The following is a 24,947-nucleotide window of genomic DNA, read 5'->3' on the forward strand; positions in this document are numbered from 1 at the left end:
ATATTGAGTAACTTGGTATGGAAGGATTGTTCTGAGTCAGACTTGTAGGTAATTAATATTGTGTACCTTGGTATGGAAGGATTGTTCTGAGTCAGACTTGTAGGTAATATTGTGTACCTTGGTATGGAAGGATTGTTCTGAGTCAGACTTGTAGGTAATTAATATTGCGTACCTTGGTATGGAAGGATTGTTCTGAGTCAGACTTGTAGGTAATATTCGCGTACCTTGGTGTAGAAGGATTGTTCTGAGTCAGACTTGTAGGTAATATTGCATACCTTGGTATGGAAGGATTGTTCTGAGTCAGACTTGTAGGTAATATTACGTACCTTGGTGTAGAAGGATTGTTCTGAGTCAGACTTGTAGGTAATATTGCGTACCTTGGTATGGAAGGACTGTTCTGAGTCAGACTTGTAGGTAATATTGCGTACCTTGGTATGGAAGGATTGTTCTGAGTCAGATTTGTAGGTAATATTACGTACCTTGGTGTGGAAGGCTTGTTCTGAGTCAGACTTGTAGGTAATATTACGTACCTTGGTATGGAAGGACTGTTCTGAGTCAGACTTGTAGGTAATATTACGTACCTTGGTGTGGAAGGATTGTTCTGAGTCAGACTTGTAGGTAATATTACGTACCTTGGTGTGGAAGGATTGTTCTGAGTCAGACTTGTAGGTAATATTACGTACCTTGGTGTAGAAGGATTGTTCTGAGTCAGACTTGTAGGTAATATTACGTACCTTGGTGTAGAAGGATTGTTCCGAGTCAGACTTGTAGGTAATATTACGTACCTTGGTGTAGAAGGATTGTTCTGAGTCAGACTTGTAGGTAATATTACGTACCTTGGTGTAGAAGGATTGTTCTGAGTCAGACTTGTAGGTAATATTACGTACCTTGGTGTAGAAGGATTGTTCTGAGTCAGACTTGTAGGTAATATTCGCGTACCTTGGTGTAGAAGGATTGTTCCGAGTCAGACTTGTAGGTAATATTCGCGTACCTTGGTGTAGAAGGATTGTTCTGAGTCAGACTTGTAGGTAATATTGCGTACCTTGGTATGGAAGGATTGTTCTGAGTCAGACTTGTAGGTAATTAATATTGCGTACCTTGGTATGGAAGGATTGTTCTGAGTCAGACTTGTAGGTAATATTACGTACCTTGGTATGGAAGGATTGTTCTGAGTCAGACTTGTAGGTAATATTGCGTACCTTGGTGTAGAAGGATTGTTCTGAGTCAGACTTGTAGGTAATATTACGTACCTTGGTGTAGAAGGATTGTTCTGAGTCAGACTTGTAGGTAATATTACGTACCTTGGTGTAGAAGGATTGTTCTGAGTCAGACTTGTAGGTAATATTCGCGTACCTTGGTGTAGAAGGATTGTTCCGAGTCAGACTTGTAGGTAATATTACGTACCTTGGTGTGGAAGGATTGTTCTGAGTCAGACTTGTAGGTAATATTGCGTATCCTTGGTGTGGAAGGATTGTTCTGAGTCAGACTTGTAGGTAATATTACGTACCTTGGTATGGAAGGATTGTTCTGAGTCAGACTTGTAGGTAATATTACGTACCTTGGTGTGGAAGGCTTGTTCTGAGTCAGACTTGTAGGTAATATTGCGTACCTTGGTGTAGAAGGATTGTTCTGAGTCAGACTTGTAGGTAATATTGCGTACCTTGGTATGGAAGGACTGTTCTGAGTCAGACTTGTAGGTAATATTACGTACCTTGGTATGGAAGGATTGTTCTAAGTCAGACTTGTAGGTAATATTACGTACCTTGGTGTGGAAGGATTGTTCTGAGTCAGACTTGTAGGTAATATTACGTACCTTGGTGTGGAAGGCTTGTTCTGAGTCAGACTTGTAGGTAATATTACGTACCTTGGTATGGAAGGACTGTTCTGAGTCAGACTTGTAGGTAATATTACGTACCTTGGTGTGGAAGGCTTGTTCTGAGTCAGACTTGTAGGTAATATTACGTACCTTGGTGTGGAAGGACTGTTCTGAGTCAGACTTGTAGGTAATATTGCGTACCTTGGTATGGAAGGATTGTTCTGAGTCAGACTTGTAGGTAATATTACGTACCTTGGTGTGGAAGGCTTGTTCTGAGTCAGACTTGTAGGTAATATTACGTACCTTGGTATGGAAGGACTGTTCTGAGTCAGACTTGTAGGTAATATTACGTACCTTGGTGTGGAAGGATTGTTCTGAGTCAGACTTGTAGGTAATATTACGTACCTTGGTGTGGAAGGATTGTTCTGAGTCAGACTTGTAGGTAATTAATATATTGAGTAACTTGGTAAGGAAGGATTGTTCTGAGTCAGACTTGTAGGTAATTAATATATTGAGTAACTTGGTATGGAAGGATTGTTCTGAGTCAGACTTGTAGGTAATATTGAGTACCTTGGTATGGAAGGACTGTTCTGAGTCAGACTTGTAGGTAATTAATATATTGAGTAACTTGGTATGGAAGGATTGTTCTGAGTCAGACTTGTAGGTAATTAATATATTGAGTAACTTGGTATGGAAGGATTGTTCTGAGTCAGACTTGTAGGTAATATTGAGTACCTTGGTATGGAAGGACTGTTCTGAGTCAGACTTGTAGGTAATTAATATTGCGTACCTTGGTATGGAAGGATTGTTCTGAGTCAGACTTGTAGGTAATATTCGCGTACCTTGGTGTAGAAGGATTGTTCTGAGTCAGACTTGTAGGTAATATTGCATACCTTGGTATGGAAGGATTGTTCTGAGTCAGACTTGTAGGTAATATTACGTACCTTGGTGTAGAAGGATTGTTCTGAGTCAGACTTGTAGGTAATATTGCGTATCCTTGGTGTGGAAGGATTGTTCTGAGTCAGACTTGTAGGTAATATTACGTACCTTGGTATGGAAGGATTGTTCTGAGTCAGACTTGTAGGTAATATTGCGTACCTTGGTGTGGAAGGCTTGTTCTGAGTCAGACTTGTAGGTAATATTGCGTACCTTGGTGTAGAAGGATTGTTCTGAGTCAGACTTGTAGGTAATATTGCGTACCTTGGTATGGAAGGACTGTTCTGAGTCAGACTTGTAGGTAATATTACGTACCTTGGTATGGAAGGATTGTTCTAAGTCAGACTTGTAGGTAATATTACGTACCTTGGTGTGGAAGGATTGTTCTGAGTCAGACTTGTAGGTAATATTACGTACCTTGGTGTGGAAGGCTTGTTCTGAGTCAGACTTGTAGGTAATATTACGTACCTTGGTATGGAAGGACTGTTCTGAGTCAGACTTGTAGGTAATATTACGTACCTTGGTGTGGAAGGCTTGTTCTGAGTCAGACTTGTAGGTAATATTACGTACCTTGGTGTGGAAGGACTGTTCTGAGTCAGACTTGTAGGTAATATTGCGTACCTTGGTATGGAAGGATTGTTCTGAGTCAGACTTGTAGGTAATATTACGTACCTTGGTGTGGAAGGCTTGTTCTGAGTCAGACTTGTAGGTAATATTACGTACCTTGGTATGGAAGGACTGTTCTGAGTCAGACTTGTAGGTAATATTACGTACCTTGGTGTGGAAGGATTGTTCTGAGTCAGACTTGTAGGTAATATTACGTACCTTGGTGTGGAAGGATTGTTCTGAGTCAGACTTGTAGGTAATTAATATATTGAGTAACTTGGTAAGGAAGGATTGTTCTGAGTCAGACTTGTAGGTAATTAATATATTGAGTAACTTGGTATGGAAGGATTGTTCTGAGTCAGACTTGTAGGTAATATTGAGTACCTTGGTATGGAAGGACTGTTCTGAGTCAGACTTGTAGGTAATTAATATATTGAGTAACTTGGTATGGAAGGATTGTTCTGAGTCAGACTTGTAGGTAATATTGAGTACCTTGGTATGGAAGGACTGTTCTGAGTCAGACTTGTAGGTAATTAATATTGCGTACCTTGGTATGGAAGGATTGTTCTGAGTCAGACTTGTAGGTAATATTCGCGTACCTTGGTGTAGAAGGATTGTTCTGAGTCAGACTTGTAGGTAATATTGCATACCTTGGTATGGAAGGATTGTTCTGAGTCAGACTTGTAGGTAATATTACGTACCTTGGTGTAGAAGGATTGTTCTGAGTCAGACTTGTAGGTAATATTACGTACCTTGGTGTAGAAGGATTGTTCTGAGTCAGACTTGTAGGTAATATTCGCGTACCTTGGTGTAGAAGGATTGTTCTGAGTCAGACTTGTAGGTAATATTGCATACCTTGGTATGGAAGGATTGTTCTGAGTCAGACTAGTAGGTAATATTGCGTACCTTGGTATGGAAGGATTGTTCTGAGTCAGACTAGTAGGTAATATTGCGTACCTTGGTGTGGAAGGACTGTTCTGAGTCAGACTTGTAGCTATTACAATCATCAGCTATGGCTACTTGTGGGTAGAGACCACTACAAAGGATAATCTTCAGGAGGTTGACATCACGGCGACTGAAGTTACGATTCTTGTTGGAAGTTTCCTGTACGTCAAATGAATAGACATTTTAACCTAACCAATAACCAGTACAATTTAGTGAAACATTTTATACAGCATTGTTTTAAATTAATTCAGAAAAAACATTTATAGCCATATCGGCTTTGAGGGATGGGGAACTGTTAAAGCCAGACTTTCATCTATAGGCCAATTTTTAAAAGATTACATTATTTGTTTTCTTTCAAAAATGGGATCATCTCCTACAAAATTGCACTGCTATAATTAAGATTTTTATTTGATTTTGTTTTAGTGAACTTACATGCAACTTATCTATGTCATGTGACAGACGGAACTCCAGATCTTTGATATCCTCCCCCTTGTCATCCTCCTCTCCATCACTGATAGTGTAATCCTGTACAGGTAAAGGTCAAGGTTAAACTAGTAGCCTTGTCATGTGAATGACAAAGGTCAAGGCCATATTTATAGAGTAGTTCTGTAAAGGTCAAAGTTAAACTAGAAGCCTTGTCATGTGAATGACAAAGGTCAAGGCCATATTTATAGAGTAGTTCTGTAAAGGTCAAAGTTAAACTAGAAGCCTTGTCATGTGAATGACAAAGGTCAAGGCCATATTTTTAGAGTAGTTGTATAAAGGTAATGGTCAAAGTTAAGCTCATAGAATTGTCATGTTAATGACAAAGGTCAAGACTATATACTGATAGTGTAACCCTATAAAAAGGTAAAGGTCAAGGTTAAACTTGTAGCCTTGTCATGTTAATGGCAAATTAAATGTCAAGGCAATATTTATAGTGTAACCTAGAAAAGGTTAAGGTCAAAGTTAAACTGATATAACCATATCCTATTAATTACAAAGGTCAAGGCTAAATTGAAAGTATTGTCCTATAAAGGTAAAGAACAAGGTTAAACTGACATTCATGTCCCCGTAATAACAATTGTTTGTTTGTTGTTGAGTTTATCGCCCTGTGAATAGCCTGGGTCATTTTGAGGCAGGGTCTCCTAGTAGTAGTTTGTGACTACCTCACTGAACAACATATGAGAAGCCTATCACAATTAGGGTAAATTGTCTTGCCCAAGGACACAACCACGATAGCACAGACTGATCTTTTTCTCAACTTCCCGAGAAGACACAACAAACCAGCACTGGTAGGGAGCATCATGGGATATCGTGTACATATGTTTTATTTTTCTGAATAGCATGAGGCAGAACTCTGATATGTCCTTCAATGACGTAGCCAGTACCACTTAGTGCAAAAGGGAACCCTGAATCAAAGAGGAACAAAAAACTGTTTCATCTCTTCACACAGGAAAAAGCATGGACAGTTTATATATTTCTCACCCCGTCTTCAAGCTTCAGTACTTTTCTCCTCTTTGACTCATTGGCTTTCTCACGTTTCAACTGACCAAGTCGCTTCCTGTCTGCATGTTGTCTGCGCCTCTCGTCGCTGGTGTAAAAACGGTCAGCCTCTGCTATGTTGTCCAACAAATTGTGATCCTGTGTACATCAACAAAACCTTCATCAAATCGTAAACCATACCCTACAGATCAGTACATGGTAAAACATACCCTACAGATCAGTACATGGTAAAACATACCCTACAGATCGGTACATGGTAAACCATACCCTACAGGTCAGTTCATGGTAAAACATACCCTACAGATCAGTACATGGTAAACCATACCCCACAGATCAGTACATGGTAAAACATACCCTACAGATCAGTACATACCCTACAGATCAGTACATGGTAAAACATACCCTACAGATCAGTTCATGGTAAAACATACCCTATAGATCAGTATATGGTAAAACATACCCTACAGATCAGTACATGGTAAAACATACCCTATAGACCAGTACATGGTAAAACATACCCTACAGATCAGTACATGGTAAAACATACCCTACAGATCAGTACATGGTAAAACATACCCTACAGATCGGTACATGGTAAAACATACCCTACAGATCAGTACATGGTAAAACATATCCTACAGATCAGTACATGGTAAAACATACCCTACAGATCAGTACATGGTAAAGCATACCCTACAGATCAGTACATGGTAAAACATATCCTACAGATCAGTACATGGTAAAACATACCCTACAGATCAGTACATGGTAAAACATACCCTACAGATCTGTACATGGTAAAACATACCCTACAGATCAGTACATGGTAAAACATACCCTACAGATCAGTACATGGTAAAACATACCCTACAGATCAGTACATGGTAAAACATACCCTACAGATCAGTACATGGTAAAACATACCCTATAGATCAGTACATGGTAAAACATACCCTACAGATCAGTACATGGTAAAGCATACCCTACAGATCAGTACATGTAACATACCCTACAGATCAGTACATGGTAAAACATACCCTACAGATCAGTACATGGTAAAACATACCCTATAGATCAGTACATGGTAAAACATACCCTACAGATCAGTACATGGTAAAACATACCCTACAGATCAGTACATGGTAAAACATACCCTACAGATCAGTACATGGTAAAACATATCCTACAGATCAGTACATGGTAAAACATACCCTACAGATCAGTACATGGTAAAACATACCCTACAGATCAGTACATGGTAAAACATACCCTACAGATCAGTATATGGTAAAACATACCCCACAGATCAGTACATGGTAAACCATACCCTACAGATCAGTACATGGTAAAACATACCCTACAGATCAGTACATGGTAAACCATACCCCACAGATCAGTACATGGTAAAACATACCCTACAGATCAGTACATGGTAAAGCATACCCTACAGATCAGTACATGGTAAAACATACCCTATAGATCAGTACATGGTAAAACATACCCTACAGATCAGTACATGGTAAACCATACCCTACAGATCAGTACATGGTAAAACATACCCTATAGATCAGTACATGGTAAAACATACCCTACAGATCAGTACATGGTAAAACATACCCTACAGATCAGTACATGGTAAAACATACCCTACAGATCTGTACATAGTAACACATCCCTACAGATCAGTACATGGTAAAACATACCCTACAGATCAGTACATGGTAAACCAGACCCTACAGATCAGTACATGGTAAAACATACCCTACAGATCAGTACATGGTAAAACATACCCTATAGATCAGTACACGGTAAAACATACCCTATAGATCAGTACATACCCTACAGATCAGTACATGGTAAAACATACCCTACAGATCAGTACATGGTAAACCATACCCTACAGATCAGTACATGGTAAAACATACCCTACAGATCAGTACATGGTAAAACATACCCTACAGATCAGTACATGGTAAAACATACCCTACAGATCAGTACATGGTAAAACATACCCTACAGATCAGTACATACCCTACAGATCAGTACATGGTAAAACATACCCTACAGATCAGTACATGGTAAAACATACCCTACAGATCAGTACATGGTAAAACATACCCTACAGATCAGTACATGGTAAACCATACCCTACAGATCAGTACATGGTAAAACATACCCTACAGATCAGTACAAGGTAAAACATACCCTACAGATCAGTACATGGTAAAACATACCCTACAGATCAGTACATACCCTACAGATCAGTACATGGTAAACCATACCCTACAGATCAGTACATGGTAATGAAATCAAAACATATAAACGTAATTTAATTTTATGGACTACTTATATTCTAGGATACTACCTGAAGCAGCTGTTTGAACTGATCCTTAAGTTTGGTCATCTCATAAAATCTCTGTTCCTCCAACGCTCTTCTCCTACACCATTTCCTTGTCCCCCGACCTTCAGCTTTCACCTTTGACATATTGAAAATAGTAGTTATCAAGTAGTTATGTCAAATTTAAACTAATCACTACATTTTACAAAGAAAACAAGTTAAATTACACACTCTGTAATTAATAAACACATAGCTTCCTGATTCAAAAGAAGATTTAAAGGAAATTAGTTGAAATTGGTTTACATAAATAAAGCCGAATTGCCAGTTTTTGACCCGACCCTGAGGCATCTGGTGGGTCAGCCCCATATTCGTTAGTATAATAGAGGATGCGGCCACTGAAATATAAATGTCCTACACTGCTTAGTTCCAGAGAAGAAGTCATTAATATCCATATTGCAAAATGGCCCCTTTTTGCCCCGCACTATTATTTGTATAAATTTGAATCCCAGCCACATAGGAATGCTTCCTACCAAATTCAGTTAAATTCTGATCAGTACTTATATATAATAAGAAGAAGTCAATTGTTGATGGATGCTGGATGCCATGGCATAATTAGTGCATGTGATGTAGTATTGATTACAGAAAACCTCTGTTGGTAAATCTTCAACAGGTTTAATGGTTTACATGCTTTCATATTCCTAACTTAGAATTTTAACTTTCCGAATATAAGTTTGGAATTCTTATCAAAACTGACAAATAATTTGTTTACCTGTATCCATTCATCGAAAGCATTAAGTAGAGTGAAAGGGTCTCCGTGCTCAGACTCCAGAGGTTTCCGTGCCGACTACAGGTACGAAGTTAAAACAATAGATTGTATAATAATTACAACCAAACAATGAAATACCATAACCATCTATATAACAGCTCCATCAGGGTTGTCACATCCCCATACATAGAATAATTCAGAGTATGGCTTTCATAGAAAATATAATTTTTTGTTAATCATGCCATCTTTGGTCCTAACTAAATTAAAGTAAATGTGGAAATTAATACACGAGGGGGAAATTTACATTGGGAGGAGACCTTGGATCGTGAAAATTTTCCCCACACATATTATTTTGATATAAATTTGTGTAATCTTGAAATAAAAATGGGTGGATTGATTGCGAAAATTACCCTCACATGTATAGTTTACATATGGAAATCAGGAAATTAACTCCCTGCAAAAATAACCACGTTTACAGTATTAGATTTAAAAAGTTAGATACTGTAACACAACTGTGTCATTTTGAATAGAAAAATAAAGATAATTGGACCTGGCACTTATCATTGATTTGACATTTTTGTTTTTATTACTCCATATCAGGTATTTCACTACTACATTACAATGTATATTCCTTAAGCAATTGTTTTAAATACAACTTTACTTCAAAATTATCAATTCTAAAATTCCACTTAATACACTTTCAAACTAACAAACATCTTTTGATCAAATATTAAAACATCTGATGAGGATATTTCTACGTTAAAACATTACTCACAATAGCATCATGGTCAGTATGTGCCTTACTGGTAAATGGAGACTGGACACTCATTGACGCAGAGATGGAGAGAACAGGGTCAGTTATCTGTGGACGACAAACCAACAAAGTTCATCATTCTGTTTTTAAACACCCCGTTATCAGATCTCTCCTTTTGGTTTTAAAAATGATCATTAATCATGCTCAACATTGAATACATGGACTGCTGACCTATAAGCTGACCAACAGTTGACCTCTAAGTTGAACAACAGCATTGTTACCTACATGAAATATGGATCCCATGATGAGCATTTTACCAATCACAACATCAACAGGTAACCGTGACAACATCTGACCAATCGGTGTGAGTGTTTCATCTTCCCTTAGAGCACCCTAAAGTACAGTCAAAATAAGGATTCTCATTACAAAACACATCCATCAACAAATATATTCTACAGAAATTTATATACAGATGTAGAACGTGATTGTCATAAAGGTTCTAGATAAAACAAGATTTTATCCTTTCAATCCTAAATAATTTAAATACCTATCATATGATTCTTCAGCAATTTTCAAATTTTCAACATTTTTTTTCTCTCTTAAGCTGGTTGTTGGCTTGGATGTTGAACTCACCTGCTCCTTCAGGAAAATGATAGAGTTCTCAATACTACTCATCTCTGGAGCTTCCAGGAATGGGAACCTACGGAAAGATTTTCAACACAAGTAAATAATTATGTGACATCAAGCTAGGTTAGAAAGGTTATTAAGATATTCACCACTATCATGTAACCTTTTTTCAACATTTAGGACATTAATACACATCACATATCATATCAACCAGTATATCCATGTACCTACCAGTAGATGACAAGCATACGGAATATTGCTTAAGCAATACATATCCTCTTCTGGCCCATACTAAAAATATTAACAGTGACCTTGACCTTGACCCAAAGTACCTGAAACTTTAACTTGGTTAAAATATTGTGATCCTCAATCAACCGTACAAGACAGTTGGAGAGAAATCCTATAGTCCTCCTAGATTCATCGGCAGGGGACTAATGACTGCCAGAAACAGTTCTGTACACCAAACTTTCTATTGTTATGTGTTTCTTACTTCCTGGCATCAGGCAGCCCCATGGAGATCATCTGTAAGACGAGGGAGTCGAGGGGCACCCTCTGTATCTCTGGTGTTGCAAACTCCTGGAACTCATCGTAGTCCTTGTCCTCATACAGACGGTAACATACTCCAGGTCCAGTTCTCCCTGAGTATTAGATATTTAACATTAATTTGAATTGTCTCTGTCTGTGTATTAGATATCTAACATTAATCTGAATTGTCTCTGTGAGTCCTGGAGAAGATTTTTAGATATGTCTATTTAGTTAATTATAGTGTGGTATAACTGTATAAAGCTAAGGAGGATTTTTATTTTACTATCAGTAATGACAATGGTAATCTCCGACTATCGGTAATGACACAGGTAAATCTATGACTATCGGTAATGACAATGGTAAATCTGTGACTACAGATGACACAGGTAATTCTCTGACTTCTGGTAATGACAATGGTAAATGTGTGACTACAGGTAATGACAATGGTAATTCTGTGACTACCGGTAATGGCAATGGTAAATCTGTGACTACAGGTAATGACAATGGTAAATCTGTGACTACCAGTAATGACAATGGTAAATCTGGACTACAGGTAATGACAATGGTAAATCTGTGACTACCGGTAATGACACAGGTAATTCTGTGACTACCGGTAATGACAATGGTAAATCTGGACTACCGGTAATGACAATGGTAAATCTGTGACTACCGGTAATGACAATGGTAAATCTGGACTACAGGTAATGACACAGGTAAATCTGTGACTACTGGTAATGACACAGGTAAATCTGTGACTACCGGTAATGACACAGGTAATTCTGTGACTACCGGTAATGACAATGGTAAATCTGGACTACCGGTAATGACAATGGTAAATCTGTGACTACCGGTAATGACAATGGTAAATCTGGACTATAGGTAATGACACAGGTAAGTCTGTGACTACCGGTAATGACACAGGTAAATCTGTGACTACCGGTAATGACACAGGTAATTCTGTGACTACAGATGACACAGGTAATTCTCTGACTTCTGGTAATAACAATGGTAAATGTGTGACTACAGGTAATGACAATGGTAAATGTGTGACTACAGGTAATGACAATGGTAAATCTGTGACTACCGGTAATGACACAGGTAAATCTGTGACTACCGGTAATGACACAGGTAATTCTGTGACTACCGGTAATGACAATGGTAAATCTGGACTACAGGTAATGACAATGGTAAATCTGGACTTCAGGTAATGACAATGGTAAATCTGTGACTACCGGTAATGACAATGGTAAATCTGGACTACAGGTAATGACACAGGTAAGTTTGTGACTACAGGTAATGACACAGGTAAATCTGTGACTACTGGTAATGACACAGGTAAATCTGTGACTACCGGTAATGACACAGGTAATTCTGTGACTACCGGTAATGACAATGGTAAATCTGGACTACAGGTAATGACAATGGTAAATCTGGACTTCAGGTAATGACAATGGTAAATCTGTGACTACCGGTAATGACAATGGTAAATCTGGACTACAGGTAATGACACAGGTAAGTTTGTGACTACAGGTAATGACACAGGTAAATCTGGACTACTGGTAATGACATAGGTAAATCTGTGACTACCGGTAATGACAATGGTAAATCTGTGACTACAGGTAATGACAATGGTAAATCTGGACTACCGGTAATGACAATGGTAAATCTGGACTACAGGTAATGACACAGGTAAATCTGTGACTACAGGTAATGACAATGGTAAATCTGGACTACCGGTAATGATACTGGTAAATCTGGACTACCGGTAATGATGCTGGTAAATCTGGACTACCGGTAATGACAATGGTAAATCTGGACTACAGGTAATGATACTGGTAAATCTGGACTACCGGTAATGACAATGGTAAATCTGGACTACAGGTAATGATACTGACCTGCACGACCTTTCCTCTGTTCTGCACTTGCTCTACTGATCCAAAACTCTTGTAATTTTTGCATCTTGTATTTGGGGTCAAAGCTCATTTCCTTAACCTTTGTATCAAGAAAAAGATTCAAGTACTATTGACACAAATATCTAATAAGACTTTATAACTTATATATAACAAGAGATCCCAGAGGGATCTTGGCGCCCACCATTGAATGATCTTCATAGGTTCCATGTCAGATTGATCTTTTCTCTACTTTTCCCTTCATTTTACTAATCTGTGCAAATTGAGACATCCCTCCAGTACTTTTCAAACAAGGGAATCCTAGCTATATAAGAAATTTGAGATTTAACGATAATGGCTGTTTGTTTGCCAGGTTGTTTTCAGGACAGACTGGTCCAAAAATGCAATACAAGGGACCAAGGGGAACCTACTTATGAAATTTGAGAAAGATCCATTCAGTACTTTGAGAAATAGAGATAACAAACTTCAATTGTCAAAATCCAAGATGGCGGTCTGTCGGTCATATTGTTTTCCAATTGATCTCAAAATGCAATTAGCATAACGAGGCACCAAGGGGAACCTCCATATGAAATTTGAGAAAGATCCATTCAGTACTTTCTCAGAAATAGCGATAACAAACTTCAATTGTCAAAATCCAAGATGGCTGCCTGTCGGCCATGTTGTTTTCTGATTGGTCTCAAAACGCAATATGCATAACTAGGCACCAAGGGAAACCTACATATGAAATTTCAGAAAGATCCATTCAGTACTTTCTCAGAAATAGTGATAACAAACTTAAATTGTCAAAATCCAAGATGGCGGTCTGTCGGTCATATTGTTTTCCAATTGATCTCAAAATGCAATTAGCATAACGAGGCACCAAGGGGAACCTCCATATGAAATTTGAGAAAGATCCATTCAGTACTTTCTCAGAAATAGCGATAACAAACTTCAATTGTCAAAATCCAAGATGGCTGCCTGTCGGCCATGTTGTTTTCTGATTGGTCTCAAAACGCAATATGCATAACTAGGCACCAAGGGAAACCTACATATGAAATTTCAGAAAGATCCATTCAGTACTTTCTCAGAAATAGTGATAACAAACTTAAATTGTCAAAATCCAAGATGGCTGCCTGTCGGCCATGTTATTTTCAGATTGGTCTCAAAACACAACATGCATAACAAGGCACCAAGGGAAACTTACATATGCAATTTGAGAAAGATCCAATTAGTACATTCTCAGAAATAGCGATAACAAACTTCAATTGTCAAAATCCAAGATGGCTGCCTGTCGGCCATGTTGTTTTCGGATTGGTCTAAAAACGCAATATGCATAACTAAGCACCAAGGGAAACCTATATATGAAATTTCAGAAAGATCCATTCAGTACTTTCTCAGAAATAGTGATAACAAACTTCAATTGTCAAAATCCAAGATGGCTGCCTGTCGGCCATGTTGTTTTCGGATTGGTCTCAAAACGCAATATGCATAACTTAGCACCAAGGGAAACCTATATATGAAATTTCAGAAAGATCCAATTAGTACTTTCTCAGAAATAGCGATAACAAACTTCAATTGTCAAAATCCAAGATGGCTGCCTGTCGGCCATGTTGTTTTCGGATTGGTCTAAAAACGCAATATGCATAACTAAGCACCAAGGGAAACCTATATATGAAATTTCAGAAAGATCCATTCAGTACTTTCTCAGAAATAGTGATAACAAACTTCAATTGTCAAAATCCAAGATGGCTGCCTGTCGGCCATGTTGTTTTCAGATTGGTCTCAAAACACAACATGCATAACAAGGCACCAAGGGAAACTTACATATGCAATTTGAGAAAGATCCAATTAGTACATTCTCAGAAATAGCGATAACAAACTTCAATTGTCAAAATCCAAGATGGCTGCCTGTCGGCCATGTTGTTTTCGGATTGGTCTCAAAACGCAATATCCATAACTAGGCACCAAGGGAAACCTATATATGAAATTTCAGAAAGATCCATTCAGTACTTTCTCAGAAATAGTGATAACAAACTTCAATTGTCAAAATCCAAGATGGCTGCCTGTCGGCCATGTTGTTATCCGATTGGTCTCAAAACGCAATATGCATAACTAGGCACCAAGGGAAACCTACATATGAAATTTCAGAAAGATCCCTTCAGTACTTTCTCAGAAATAGCGATAACAAACTTCAATTGTCAAAATCCAAGATGGCTGCCTGTCGGCCATTTTGTTTTCCGATTGGTCTCAAAACGCAATATGCATAACTAGGCACCAAGAGGAACCTACATATGAAATTTGAGAGAGATCCCTTCAGTACTTTCTGAGAAATAGCGATAACAAAAAAATTTTACGGACGGACGGACGGACCACGGACCACGGACGCAGGGCGATTTGAACAGATATGATTGTGTGATTAGCTTCGGCTATTTTTTTTTTTTTGTACTAAATAACCATATACATGTATAACAAACAAATAAAAATGTCTAGATTCCTTTAAACCTTATCATGTTATTCAACATAATTCTCTTTTTAAACAAATCTGGATTTCATAAGATTGTCATAAATCCTATATGACATGACAACTATTTACATATACATATATGTATACATTAAGTATATGTTACTGACAACATCAAAGGTCATTACACGATCTGTTATATATTCTTACCTTTCCAGAGTCGGCTATAAAGCGGACACCATCAATCGTGACAGAGGTCTCGGCTATGTTGGTCGATATGATACACTTCCTCACACCATCTGGTGCAATGTCAAACACCTGTACAACAAACATGATGGTTCTTACCTAATTATCTGTCTCGAGTTCAAACCAAATTTCATGTTCTAATCCCCAGTATAGCCACAGTGTACTATCCCAATTCTAACACGTTGACTGTTCAATATATTTAGAAACATTGTTTTACATTGCTACAAGTACGCTGTAAAGTACACTGTAAAGTACGCTGTAAAGTATGCTGTGACCCCCACTAGTGACTTGTCATACTGTAGAGGACTGAACAATCAGAAAGAAGCTTTCAAAATTGGTCATTTGGCCACGCCCATACTGGCGAGAGTACAATCTGTATGTTGACGAAGCGATGTATTTGGATAGTTAGTATGAAATTTATCTTACCAAAGATATAACGACATATTTCGATATACTCAGCAGTATGCATAGCAATATGTTCCTTCCAACAAAAATCACAGTCCATGTGTTTCTATAGACCCAGCCACCCATGCACTTGTTCCTTTTCATTTTTGATTTTGTTTGGCTAGATGCCTCCACGCGAATAGAATAAACATTTCAATCAATAAATGACGGTAAGAACAATATTTACTTTTTTTGTTTAAGTTATTCAACAATTTTAGTCCATATGGTTCTGTACATTGTATCCAATCAAAACATGCGTTGCAAATGAATCATTTTAGAATTACCATTAGACAATCAATGACAAAATTGATGTTACATTCTTTTTAATAACAAGTAATTTATTTCAGAAAAAAACAAAATGTTAATGGCAGATATCTAGGATTTTTACCCTTTACATGTATTCGATATGTGATAATAGTGTAAACGTATTTTCTTCCTCTATTTCCTCATCTGGTATCTGGCAATAGTGAGGGCCCTCATAAGGAAGTCTTGCTTCCAAACTTAAGCAGTTTGTACTAATATATCTGACACAATGATGTACATTGTAATATGTTTTAATTAACAAGGCGTCTGCATTCTTTATTATCTGTAAAAGGAGTTCAGGTGTTTGGCTGGCCAGCTCATTCCCCTTATGTAATTAAACACCCCACCCTAACCAGAGTTGGTGTTCGGGGAAGACCCCGACTGGCCGTGTCTACCTTGACAATGACAATGCACGGTCAACTGACCATTTACCTGTATCAACACTGTATAAACACCCGCTGGGTGCCCATAAAGCCGTTGCTGACACTGGACAGAACAAAGCTGATGCAGTTTAGAGTAAATCTACTAGAGTAAAGAAGGAACTGTACCTTTATGTAAGGCCAGACTATAGAATAGACAGAGACCGGATTGGAACTTTATATAAGGCCAGACTATAGAATAGACAGAGACCGGATTGGACCTTTATATAAGGCCAGACTATAGAATAGACAGAGACCGGATTGGACCTTTATATAAGGCCAGACTATAGAATAGACAGAGACCGGATTGGACCTTTATATAAGGCCAGACTATAGAATAGACAGAGACCGGATTGGACCTTTATATAAGGCCAGACTATAGAATAGACAGAGACCGGATTGGACCTTTATATAAGGCCAGACTATAGAATAGACAGAGACCGGATTGGACCTTTATATGAGGCCAGACTATAGAATAGACAGAGACCGGATTGGACCTTTATATGAGGCCAGACTATAGAATAGACAGAGACCGGATTGGACCTTTATATGAGGCCAGACTATAGAATAGACAGAGACCGGATTGGACCTTTATATAAGGCCAGACTATAGAATAGACAGAGACCGGATTTGACAGAGTTAAAACTTCAATAAAGATGGAATTTTTTGGGACTATATTATTTGACTGGTTTAGACAAAGATCTGGAAAGGACAGAGTCCACTGTAGTAGTTAGTGTACATACCTTATCCTGTTCGGATATAGACAGGGCACTATGAAGAGGAAGAATGATCCACTTCTTGGTGTTCTCAGCATATATTTTAGCAGCTTCTGCCACAGTCATAATCTCTGTCATACCACTCAGAAAAATCAGCAGGTCCCCTCGCTCATTATCCGGGTACTGTTACAGTGTATTAAACAATACTGATATAATGTAATCCCATAGAGAACAATGTAATGACTATCGATCACAATCTAGTTCAGATGTACCGATTAATCCTTATGGTTTTTAAAGTCAAATAGCAGAACAATTCGACAGAAATGTTTATGTCACACAGTAGATATTAATGTCATTCCAGTCTTTGAAACAAGAACTAATACTATATACTTTCGACAAAATAAATGACAAAATAAAATATTATAATAGAATGATATGATTTACAGGTACTGGGTCAGATATGTAGGTCATAGAACATTGTAAATTTTATATCCTACATGATACTAAACCCAAACACTGAATCATGGGTTTATAAAATGATACTAGTAGGGATTTAAAGGACTCAATTTCCCCTATTGGACACCACCTGGCTGGCACCATGGGAGCAACATCCTCCGTTCATACAACATTAAATCTCATTTGCCTAATATTGCTCCAGACCAAATTTGATCAAAATCAATTCAGTCATTCAGGACTACATTGTAGTAGTAGCAGATTCAAATTATTTACCTCTATTTTCCCTGTTGGCCCCCACCCCACTGGCACTGGCCACACCTTCCCTTTATACAACATTATATCTCCTTTGCTAGATAATGCTTGAGAGTAAATTCCATCGAAATCCATTCAGGCATTCAGGACAAGTAAGGATTTAAAGGATTTAACTCAATTTCTCCTACTGCCCCCTTCCTCCAGCCCTAGGGGAGTCACACCCAACATTCATACAACACATAGATCTCCTTTGCCCAATAATGTTCCAGACCAAATTTCATCAAAATGTATTCAGTTGTTCAGGACAAGTAGAGATTTACAGGATTTAACTCCTTTTACCCTATTTGACCCCACCCCTCAAGCCTCATGGGAGCCATTGCTCATACAACATTAGATCTTGTTTGCCCAATATTGCTTCACACCAACTTTCATCAAAATCAATTCAGTCGCTCAGGACTAGTAGCAATTTAAATTATTTACCTCTATTTCCCCTGTTTGGCCTCAACCCTCTCAGGCCCCAAGGGAGCCACACCCTCCATTTATACTTTGGCTTTCTTTTGCCAAATAATGCTTCAGACCAAATTTCATCAAAATCCAATCAGGGGCTCAAGATTAGTATGGATTTAAATGATTTACATGTACCTCAATTTTCCCTACTGGGTCCCGCCCCTCTGGCCCCAAGGGAGCCACACTCTCTGTTTATACAACATTATTTCTCCTTTGCTCAATAATGCTCTAGGCCAAATTTCCTCAAAATGAATTTCGGTGTTGATGACTAGTAGGGATTTAAAGGAAATGTTGATGGACGAAGGACGTATGGACGGCAGATGCTGTTTCATATAAGCTTTATCTGGCCTGAAGGTGAGCTAAAAAGGAGGTAAAAATGCAAAATCCTTTCAGGGGGAATATCTCCACATTGTGCTGGTAATTCCCACAAAGATCGAGAAAAGATCCATTGAAAATTGAGCCAATGCACAGCTAGACAAAATTTGCCTAAGGACAGTGTTTAAGTTTATATAAAAGGGGCATAACTCTCTGAAAAAAATGGGTAATAATGCAAAATCCTTTCAGGGGGCACAGCTCCACATTGTACTGATCATTTCCACAAAATTTTGAATGGATCCTTTGAAAACTGAGCCATTGCGTACCCATGCAGACATGTCTATTGGCAGTGTTCAATAATTATAAATCATAATTAGGAAGTTATATGAATACTTCTGGTGATGAGTAGCACTAAGTATGATAAAGTAATCACCTTATGGTCTATCGTTTGCATGACACGTAGATAAGGACTGGGATCGAGCCTCTCCGCACGCGAGTTCACCTCATCTCTCCTGATGGGACAGTACTCTAGATGTATTGGATACAGTCTCCCTGGAACCTATAACAATGAGTATAACACAGTGACCTTGATGACAGTATGACAGTGTGGTCTGACCTTGACAGTATGACAGAGTGGTCTGACCTTGACAGTATGACAGTGTGGTCTGACCTTGACAGTATGACAGTGTGGTTTGACCTTGAGAGAAAATATGACAGTGTGGTTTGGCCTTGACAGTATGACAGTGTGGTTTAACTTTGACAATATGACAGTTTGATATGACCTTGACATGTTTTGGTATATCATTTTCATTTTTATGACATTTTTTACTAACTGAGAGAAAAAGTTTAAACACCTAAATATTACTTCCAAAAAGATGTAAGGCAGTGAAACAAAACAAAAACAAACTCACCTGACTTGTTCCTTACAAAACAAGCACTATCATTCAATCATATTACCCCATTAATAACTCTAAAGATAAAGTAAAGAAAGCATCAAGTAGTCTCTGAACTTGATGTAATCCTCATTAAAGACATCAAAAACTAAATCAAAATGTTACCTTGACTACTGGAGCTTCATCAAAGTAATCACTGAAGAGGTGGATGTTGATTGTGGCTGACATCAGAATAAGTTTGATGTCATCACGGTGACGTAACATACACTTGAGGATACCAAGCAGGAAGTCAGTGTGTATGTGGCGCTCATGAACTTCATCTATCACAATCACACTGTATTGCTTCAGGTGGGGATCAGAGGTCATCTGCCGTAACAAAAGACCTACGGAGAAAACAAAGGTAAGAGGTCATCTGTCACAGCAACAGCCTTAAAGAGAAAACAAGGGTCAGAGGTCATCTGTCGCAGCAACAGCCTTAAAGAGAAAACAAGGGTCAGAGGTCATCTGTCGCAGCAACAGCCTTAAAGAAAAAACAAGGGTCAGAGGTCATCTGTCGCAGCAACAGCCTTAAAGAAAAAACAAGGGTCAGAGGTCATCTGTCACAGCAACAGCCTTAAAGAAAAAACAAGGGTCAGAGGTCATATGTCATAGCAACTGCCTTAAGCAGAAAACAAAAAGGTGGAGGTCATTTATGTGAGCAGTAACAAACAGGAGTATACAAGGTAAAAAGATGAAATATTACCTAGATTAGGAACAAGAGGCCCAATGGACCTGTATTTCTCACCCACTTCTAATGCAACTTTGAAGTTGATATAGGTCGATGATGCAGATGCTCACCTGATTACAACTTTATTCAAATATATGAGTAGGCTAGGTTTATTCATTCTTGGTTCTTGAGAAGAAGAAGGTTAAAAGTTTTAAGGTAAAGAGTATGGATCCAGGGGAAAAGGTCAGAGGTTATCTGTGTTAGCCAGAATTAATAGGAGTATTCAGGAACTGCTAGTTTACTTCTTACCTTCAGTGAGAAATAGAATTCTTGTGAATCTCGTTTTTGTCTTTTCAAAGCGTACCTGTGAAAATGAGGTAATATGTAATTTCAATCTCAGAGCCATATCTATTTTGCTCATTACTGTAATACTGAAAACTGGAAATTATATAGAACTACTAAAAGAAAAGATACATTATCTGTCAAATAAGACACCATAATCCACATACCTTAGTTACCAGCTAAGACACTTAAGATTTTTACACTATCTGTCAAATTAGACACCATGCCATAAACCACACACCTTAGTTACCAGGTAAGACACTTAAGATCTTTACACTATCTGTCAAATAAGACACATACAAACCACACACCTTAGTTACCAGGTAAGACACTTAAGATCTTTACACTATCTGTCAAATAAGACACATACAAACCACACACCTTAGTTACCAGGTAAGACAACACAGCTACATTGAATTGGTTATATACCCATTTATACCTGTAGATAAGTCCACTTTGTGATGTACTCAATATGTGATCAGATTCCAATCCGTACAAAACATACCATAATTCTGACATACCTGGTAAGCCACTTCGGAGCCGTACTCATTGAGGGTTTCATAGCCCACACGTTTGGAGAGAGATATACATGCTATTCTCCTTGGTTGTGTACATGCTATATTGGTAAACCCTGCAGCCATCAGGTACTGTGGCACCTACAACACAGTGATGATGTTGGTTATAATTCTTCTGAACAAATAAGTTACATAGAAAATTACCAAATAAAATCAACAAAAGACAAAGTCTCTCTCCACTGTTTGCTATCAAACACTTTTCAAGGTTTATCGGTTAATAAAGACAAGTTTCAGAAGAAAACATAGCTTGCAGACACGAAGTGCATTGATAATTCGTAATTATTTCTTTAAAAGTAGGTCAAATGTCAAGGTCAGAAGATCCTCAAATGAGGTAACAATGGAAAGGTCTTGTGACAAGGAACACATGTGTCAAATACAAAAGCCCTATCTTGTAGGTCAATACACTGTGGCCAAGGTTAAAGTTTTTCAAAAGCAGGTCAAGGTCATGCTCAAGTCAGCAAGTCCCCAAATGTAATACAAATGGAAAGGTCTTGTGACAAGTAACACACATGTCTGAATATGTGTATGTAAGCTTTATCTCAAAATGTTAACAAATGTTGGCCAAGGTTTAAGTTTTTTAAAAGGAGGTCAAAGGTCAAGGTAAACAGGTCCATAAATGTAGCGCCAATGGAAAAGTTGTTGTCACAAGTAACACACGAGTAAAATTCCTAAGCTGTATCCTCATTAGTATTGACACAACACTGTTTATAAAATCCTGTCTACCATGCTGACACCGACACCGAGGTGTAGCAATATATACATATAGTTCCACTGGACTTCATCCCAGCAAGTCAGGAAGCATTTAGAATATTACAAAACAACTGCTGTTTTATTTCTGTGTAAAGGTCTGTTTAACAGCATGATGTCAACATAAATACTTCCATCAATCCTTACAATTTAAACATGACACACTTCTATATCATTACCTGTGTAGACTTGCCACACCCAGTGGCCCCTGCCTCTACGACGACCTGGTTTTGGTAAACATTACCTGTGTAGACTTGCCACACCCAGTGTCACCCGTCACTACGACGACCTGGTTTTGGTTAACATTACCTGTGTAGATTTGCCACACCCAGTGTCCCCCGCCACTACAACGACCTGGTTTTGGTAAACATTACCTGTGTAGACTGCCACACCCAGTGTCCCCCGCCACTACCACGACCTGGTTTTGGTTGGTATTACCTGTGTAGACTTGCCACACCCAGTGTCCCCCGCCACTACCACGACCTGGTTTTGGTTGGTATTACCTGTGTAGACTTGCCACACCCAGTGTCCCCCGCCACTATGATGACCTGGTGTTGGTTGACATTACCTGTGTAGACTTGCCACACCCAGTGTCCCCCGCCACTACGACGACCTGGTTTTGGTTGACCGTATCTAGTATTCTCTGTCTGTACTGAAATATAGGCAGGTTCTCCTGGTCCTTCTTTATCTTCTTCAGTTTGTTAAACTATAAAATAACATCATTCTGTTAATAGTGGTCTGATCTGTCCTTAGCACAGGACGCAGGAGTCCATCTTATTTTTTAAAGTTGTACATTCCCAAAAAATCTATTCTGATCATTTGATTGGTTTCAACGTTTACAAAATTACTGCACCATTACAGAGAATTTGTACTGACTTGTTTTTTATTCAATTATCAGCAAGAGCTGCTGGAGAACAACTTGTAGCTTGTCAATTGATATCATGTGATAAACTTTGCATCAGCATTAACCAATTTTAATTAATTCCCTTTGGGTAAACATAAGAAATATGGTTCAGCATATACATTCCATAGTCACACTACTCCTCACATATGCAAGTTACAAAAATCTCATGTAGTCCCTCAGTCAAAAAGGTTACAGAAATCTCATGTAGTCACACAGTCATAAAGGTTACTGAAATCTTATGTAGTCCCACAGTCATAAAGGTTACAAAAATCTCATGTAGTCCCACAGTCATAAAGGTTACAGAAATCTCATGTAGTCCCACAGTCAAAAAGGTTACAGAAATCTCATGTAGTCCCACAGTCATAAAGTTTACAGAAATCTCATGTAGTCCCACAGACATAAAGGTTACAGAAATCTCATGTAGTCCCACAGTCATAAAGGTTACTGAAATCTCATGTAGTCCCAGTCATAAAGGTTACAAAAATCTCATGTAGTCCCACAGTCATAAAGGTTACAATAATCTCATGTAGTCCCACAGTCATAAAGGTTACAGAAATCTCATGTAGTCCCACAGTCATAAAGGTTACAATAATCTCATGTAGTCCCACAGTCATAAAGGTTACAGAAATCTCATGTAGTCCCACAGTCATAAAGGTTACAGAAATCTCATGTAGTCCCTCAGTCATAAAGGTTACAGAAATCTCATGTAGTCCCACAGTCATAAAGGTTACAATAATCTCATGTAGTCCCACAGTCATAAAGGTTACAGAAATCTCATGTAGTCCCACAGTCATAAAGGTTACAATAATCTCATGTAGTCCCACAGTCATAAAGGTTACTAAAATCTCATGTAGTCCCACAGTCATAAAGGTTACAATAATCTCATGTAGTCCCACAGTCATAAAGGTTACAATAATCTCATGTAGTCCCACAGTCATAAAGGTTACAGAAATCTCATGTAGTCCCACAGTCATAAAGGTTACAATAATCTCATGTAGTCCCACAGTCATAAAGGTTACAATAATCTCATGTAGTCCCTCAGTCATAAAGGTTACTAAAATCTCATGTAGTCCCACAGTCATAAAGGTTACAATAATCTCATGTAGTCCCTCAGTCATAAAGGATACAGAAATCTCATGTAGTCCCACAGTCATAAAGGTTACTAAAATCTCATGTAGTCCCACAGTCATAAAGGTTACAATAATCTCATGTAGTCCCACAGTCATAAAGTTTACAGAAATCTCATGTAGTCCCACAGTCATAAAGGTTACAATAATCTCATGTAGTCCCACAGTCATAAAGGTTACAAAAATCTCATGTAGTCCCTCAGTCATAAAGGTTACTAAAATCTCATGTAGTCCCACAGTCATAAAGGTTACAATAATCTCATGTAGTCCCTCAGTCATAAAGGTTACAGAAATCTCATGTAGTCCCACAGACATAAAGGTTACAGAAATCTCATGTAGTCCCACAGTCATAAAGGTTACAAAAATCTCATGTAGTCCCACAGTCATAAAAGGTTACTGAAATCTCATGTAGTCCCACAGTCATAAAGGTTACTGAAATGTCATGTAGTCCCACAGTTATAAAGGTTACAGAAATCTCATGTAGTCCCACAGACATAAAGGTTACTGAAATCTCATGTAGTCCCACAGTCATAAAGGTTACAAAAATCTCATGTAGTCCCACAGTCATAAAGGTTACTGAAATCTCATGTAGTCCCACAGTCATAAAGGTTACAGAAATCTCATGTAGTCCCACAGTCATAAAGGTTACTAAAATCTCATGTAGTCCCACAGTCATAAAGGTTACAGAAATCTCATGTAGTCCCACAGACATAAAGGTTACTGAAATCTCATGTAGTCCCACAGTCATAAAGGTTACAGAAATCTCATGTAGTCCCACAGTCATAAAGGTTACAGAAATCTCATGTAGTCCCACAGACATAAAGGTTACAGAAATCTCATGTAGTCC

General features: G+C 38.2%; 1 protein-coding gene across 1 annotated transcript in view; it reads right to left on the reverse strand.

Annotated features, from left to right (window-relative positions):
• The window catches only part of LOC117330096 (probable ATP-dependent RNA helicase DHX34), a 47,067-nt gene that overhangs the window by 19,124 nt on the left and 2,996 nt on the right, over positions 1 to 24,947 (reverse strand). Inside the window, exons 5-21 of the mRNA XM_033888314.1 lie at positions 22,638 to 22,775; positions 21,269 to 21,403; positions 20,715 to 20,769; positions 19,865 to 20,082; positions 19,240 to 19,365; positions 17,304 to 17,459; positions 15,359 to 15,466; positions 12,694 to 12,790; positions 10,764 to 10,911; positions 10,280 to 10,346; positions 9,932 to 10,039; positions 9,668 to 9,754; positions 8,896 to 8,970; positions 8,154 to 8,264; positions 5,771 to 5,926; positions 4,736 to 4,828; positions 4,316 to 4,462 (exon numbers count right to left, since the gene is read on the reverse strand). Of these exons, the coding sequence (XP_033744205.1) occupies positions 4,316 to 4,462; positions 4,736 to 4,828; positions 5,771 to 5,926; positions 8,154 to 8,264; positions 8,896 to 8,970; positions 9,668 to 9,754; positions 9,932 to 10,039; positions 10,280 to 10,346; positions 10,764 to 10,911; positions 12,694 to 12,790; positions 15,359 to 15,466; positions 17,304 to 17,459; positions 19,240 to 19,365; positions 19,865 to 20,082; positions 20,715 to 20,769; positions 21,269 to 21,403; positions 22,638 to 22,775 (2,025 nt within the window). The remainder of the gene's footprint in view (positions 1 to 4,315; positions 4,463 to 4,735; positions 4,829 to 5,770; positions 5,927 to 8,153; positions 8,265 to 8,895; positions 8,971 to 9,667; positions 9,755 to 9,931; positions 10,040 to 10,279; positions 10,347 to 10,763; positions 10,912 to 12,693; positions 12,791 to 15,358; positions 15,467 to 17,303; positions 17,460 to 19,239; positions 19,366 to 19,864; positions 20,083 to 20,714; positions 20,770 to 21,268; positions 21,404 to 22,637; positions 22,776 to 24,947) is intronic.

The sequence above is a fragment of the Pecten maximus genome, chromosome 6, assembly GCF_902652985.1.
Source record: "Pecten maximus chromosome 6, xPecMax1.1, whole genome shotgun sequence".
NCBI lineage: Eukaryota > Metazoa > Mollusca > Bivalvia > Pectinida > Pectinidae > Pecten > Pecten maximus.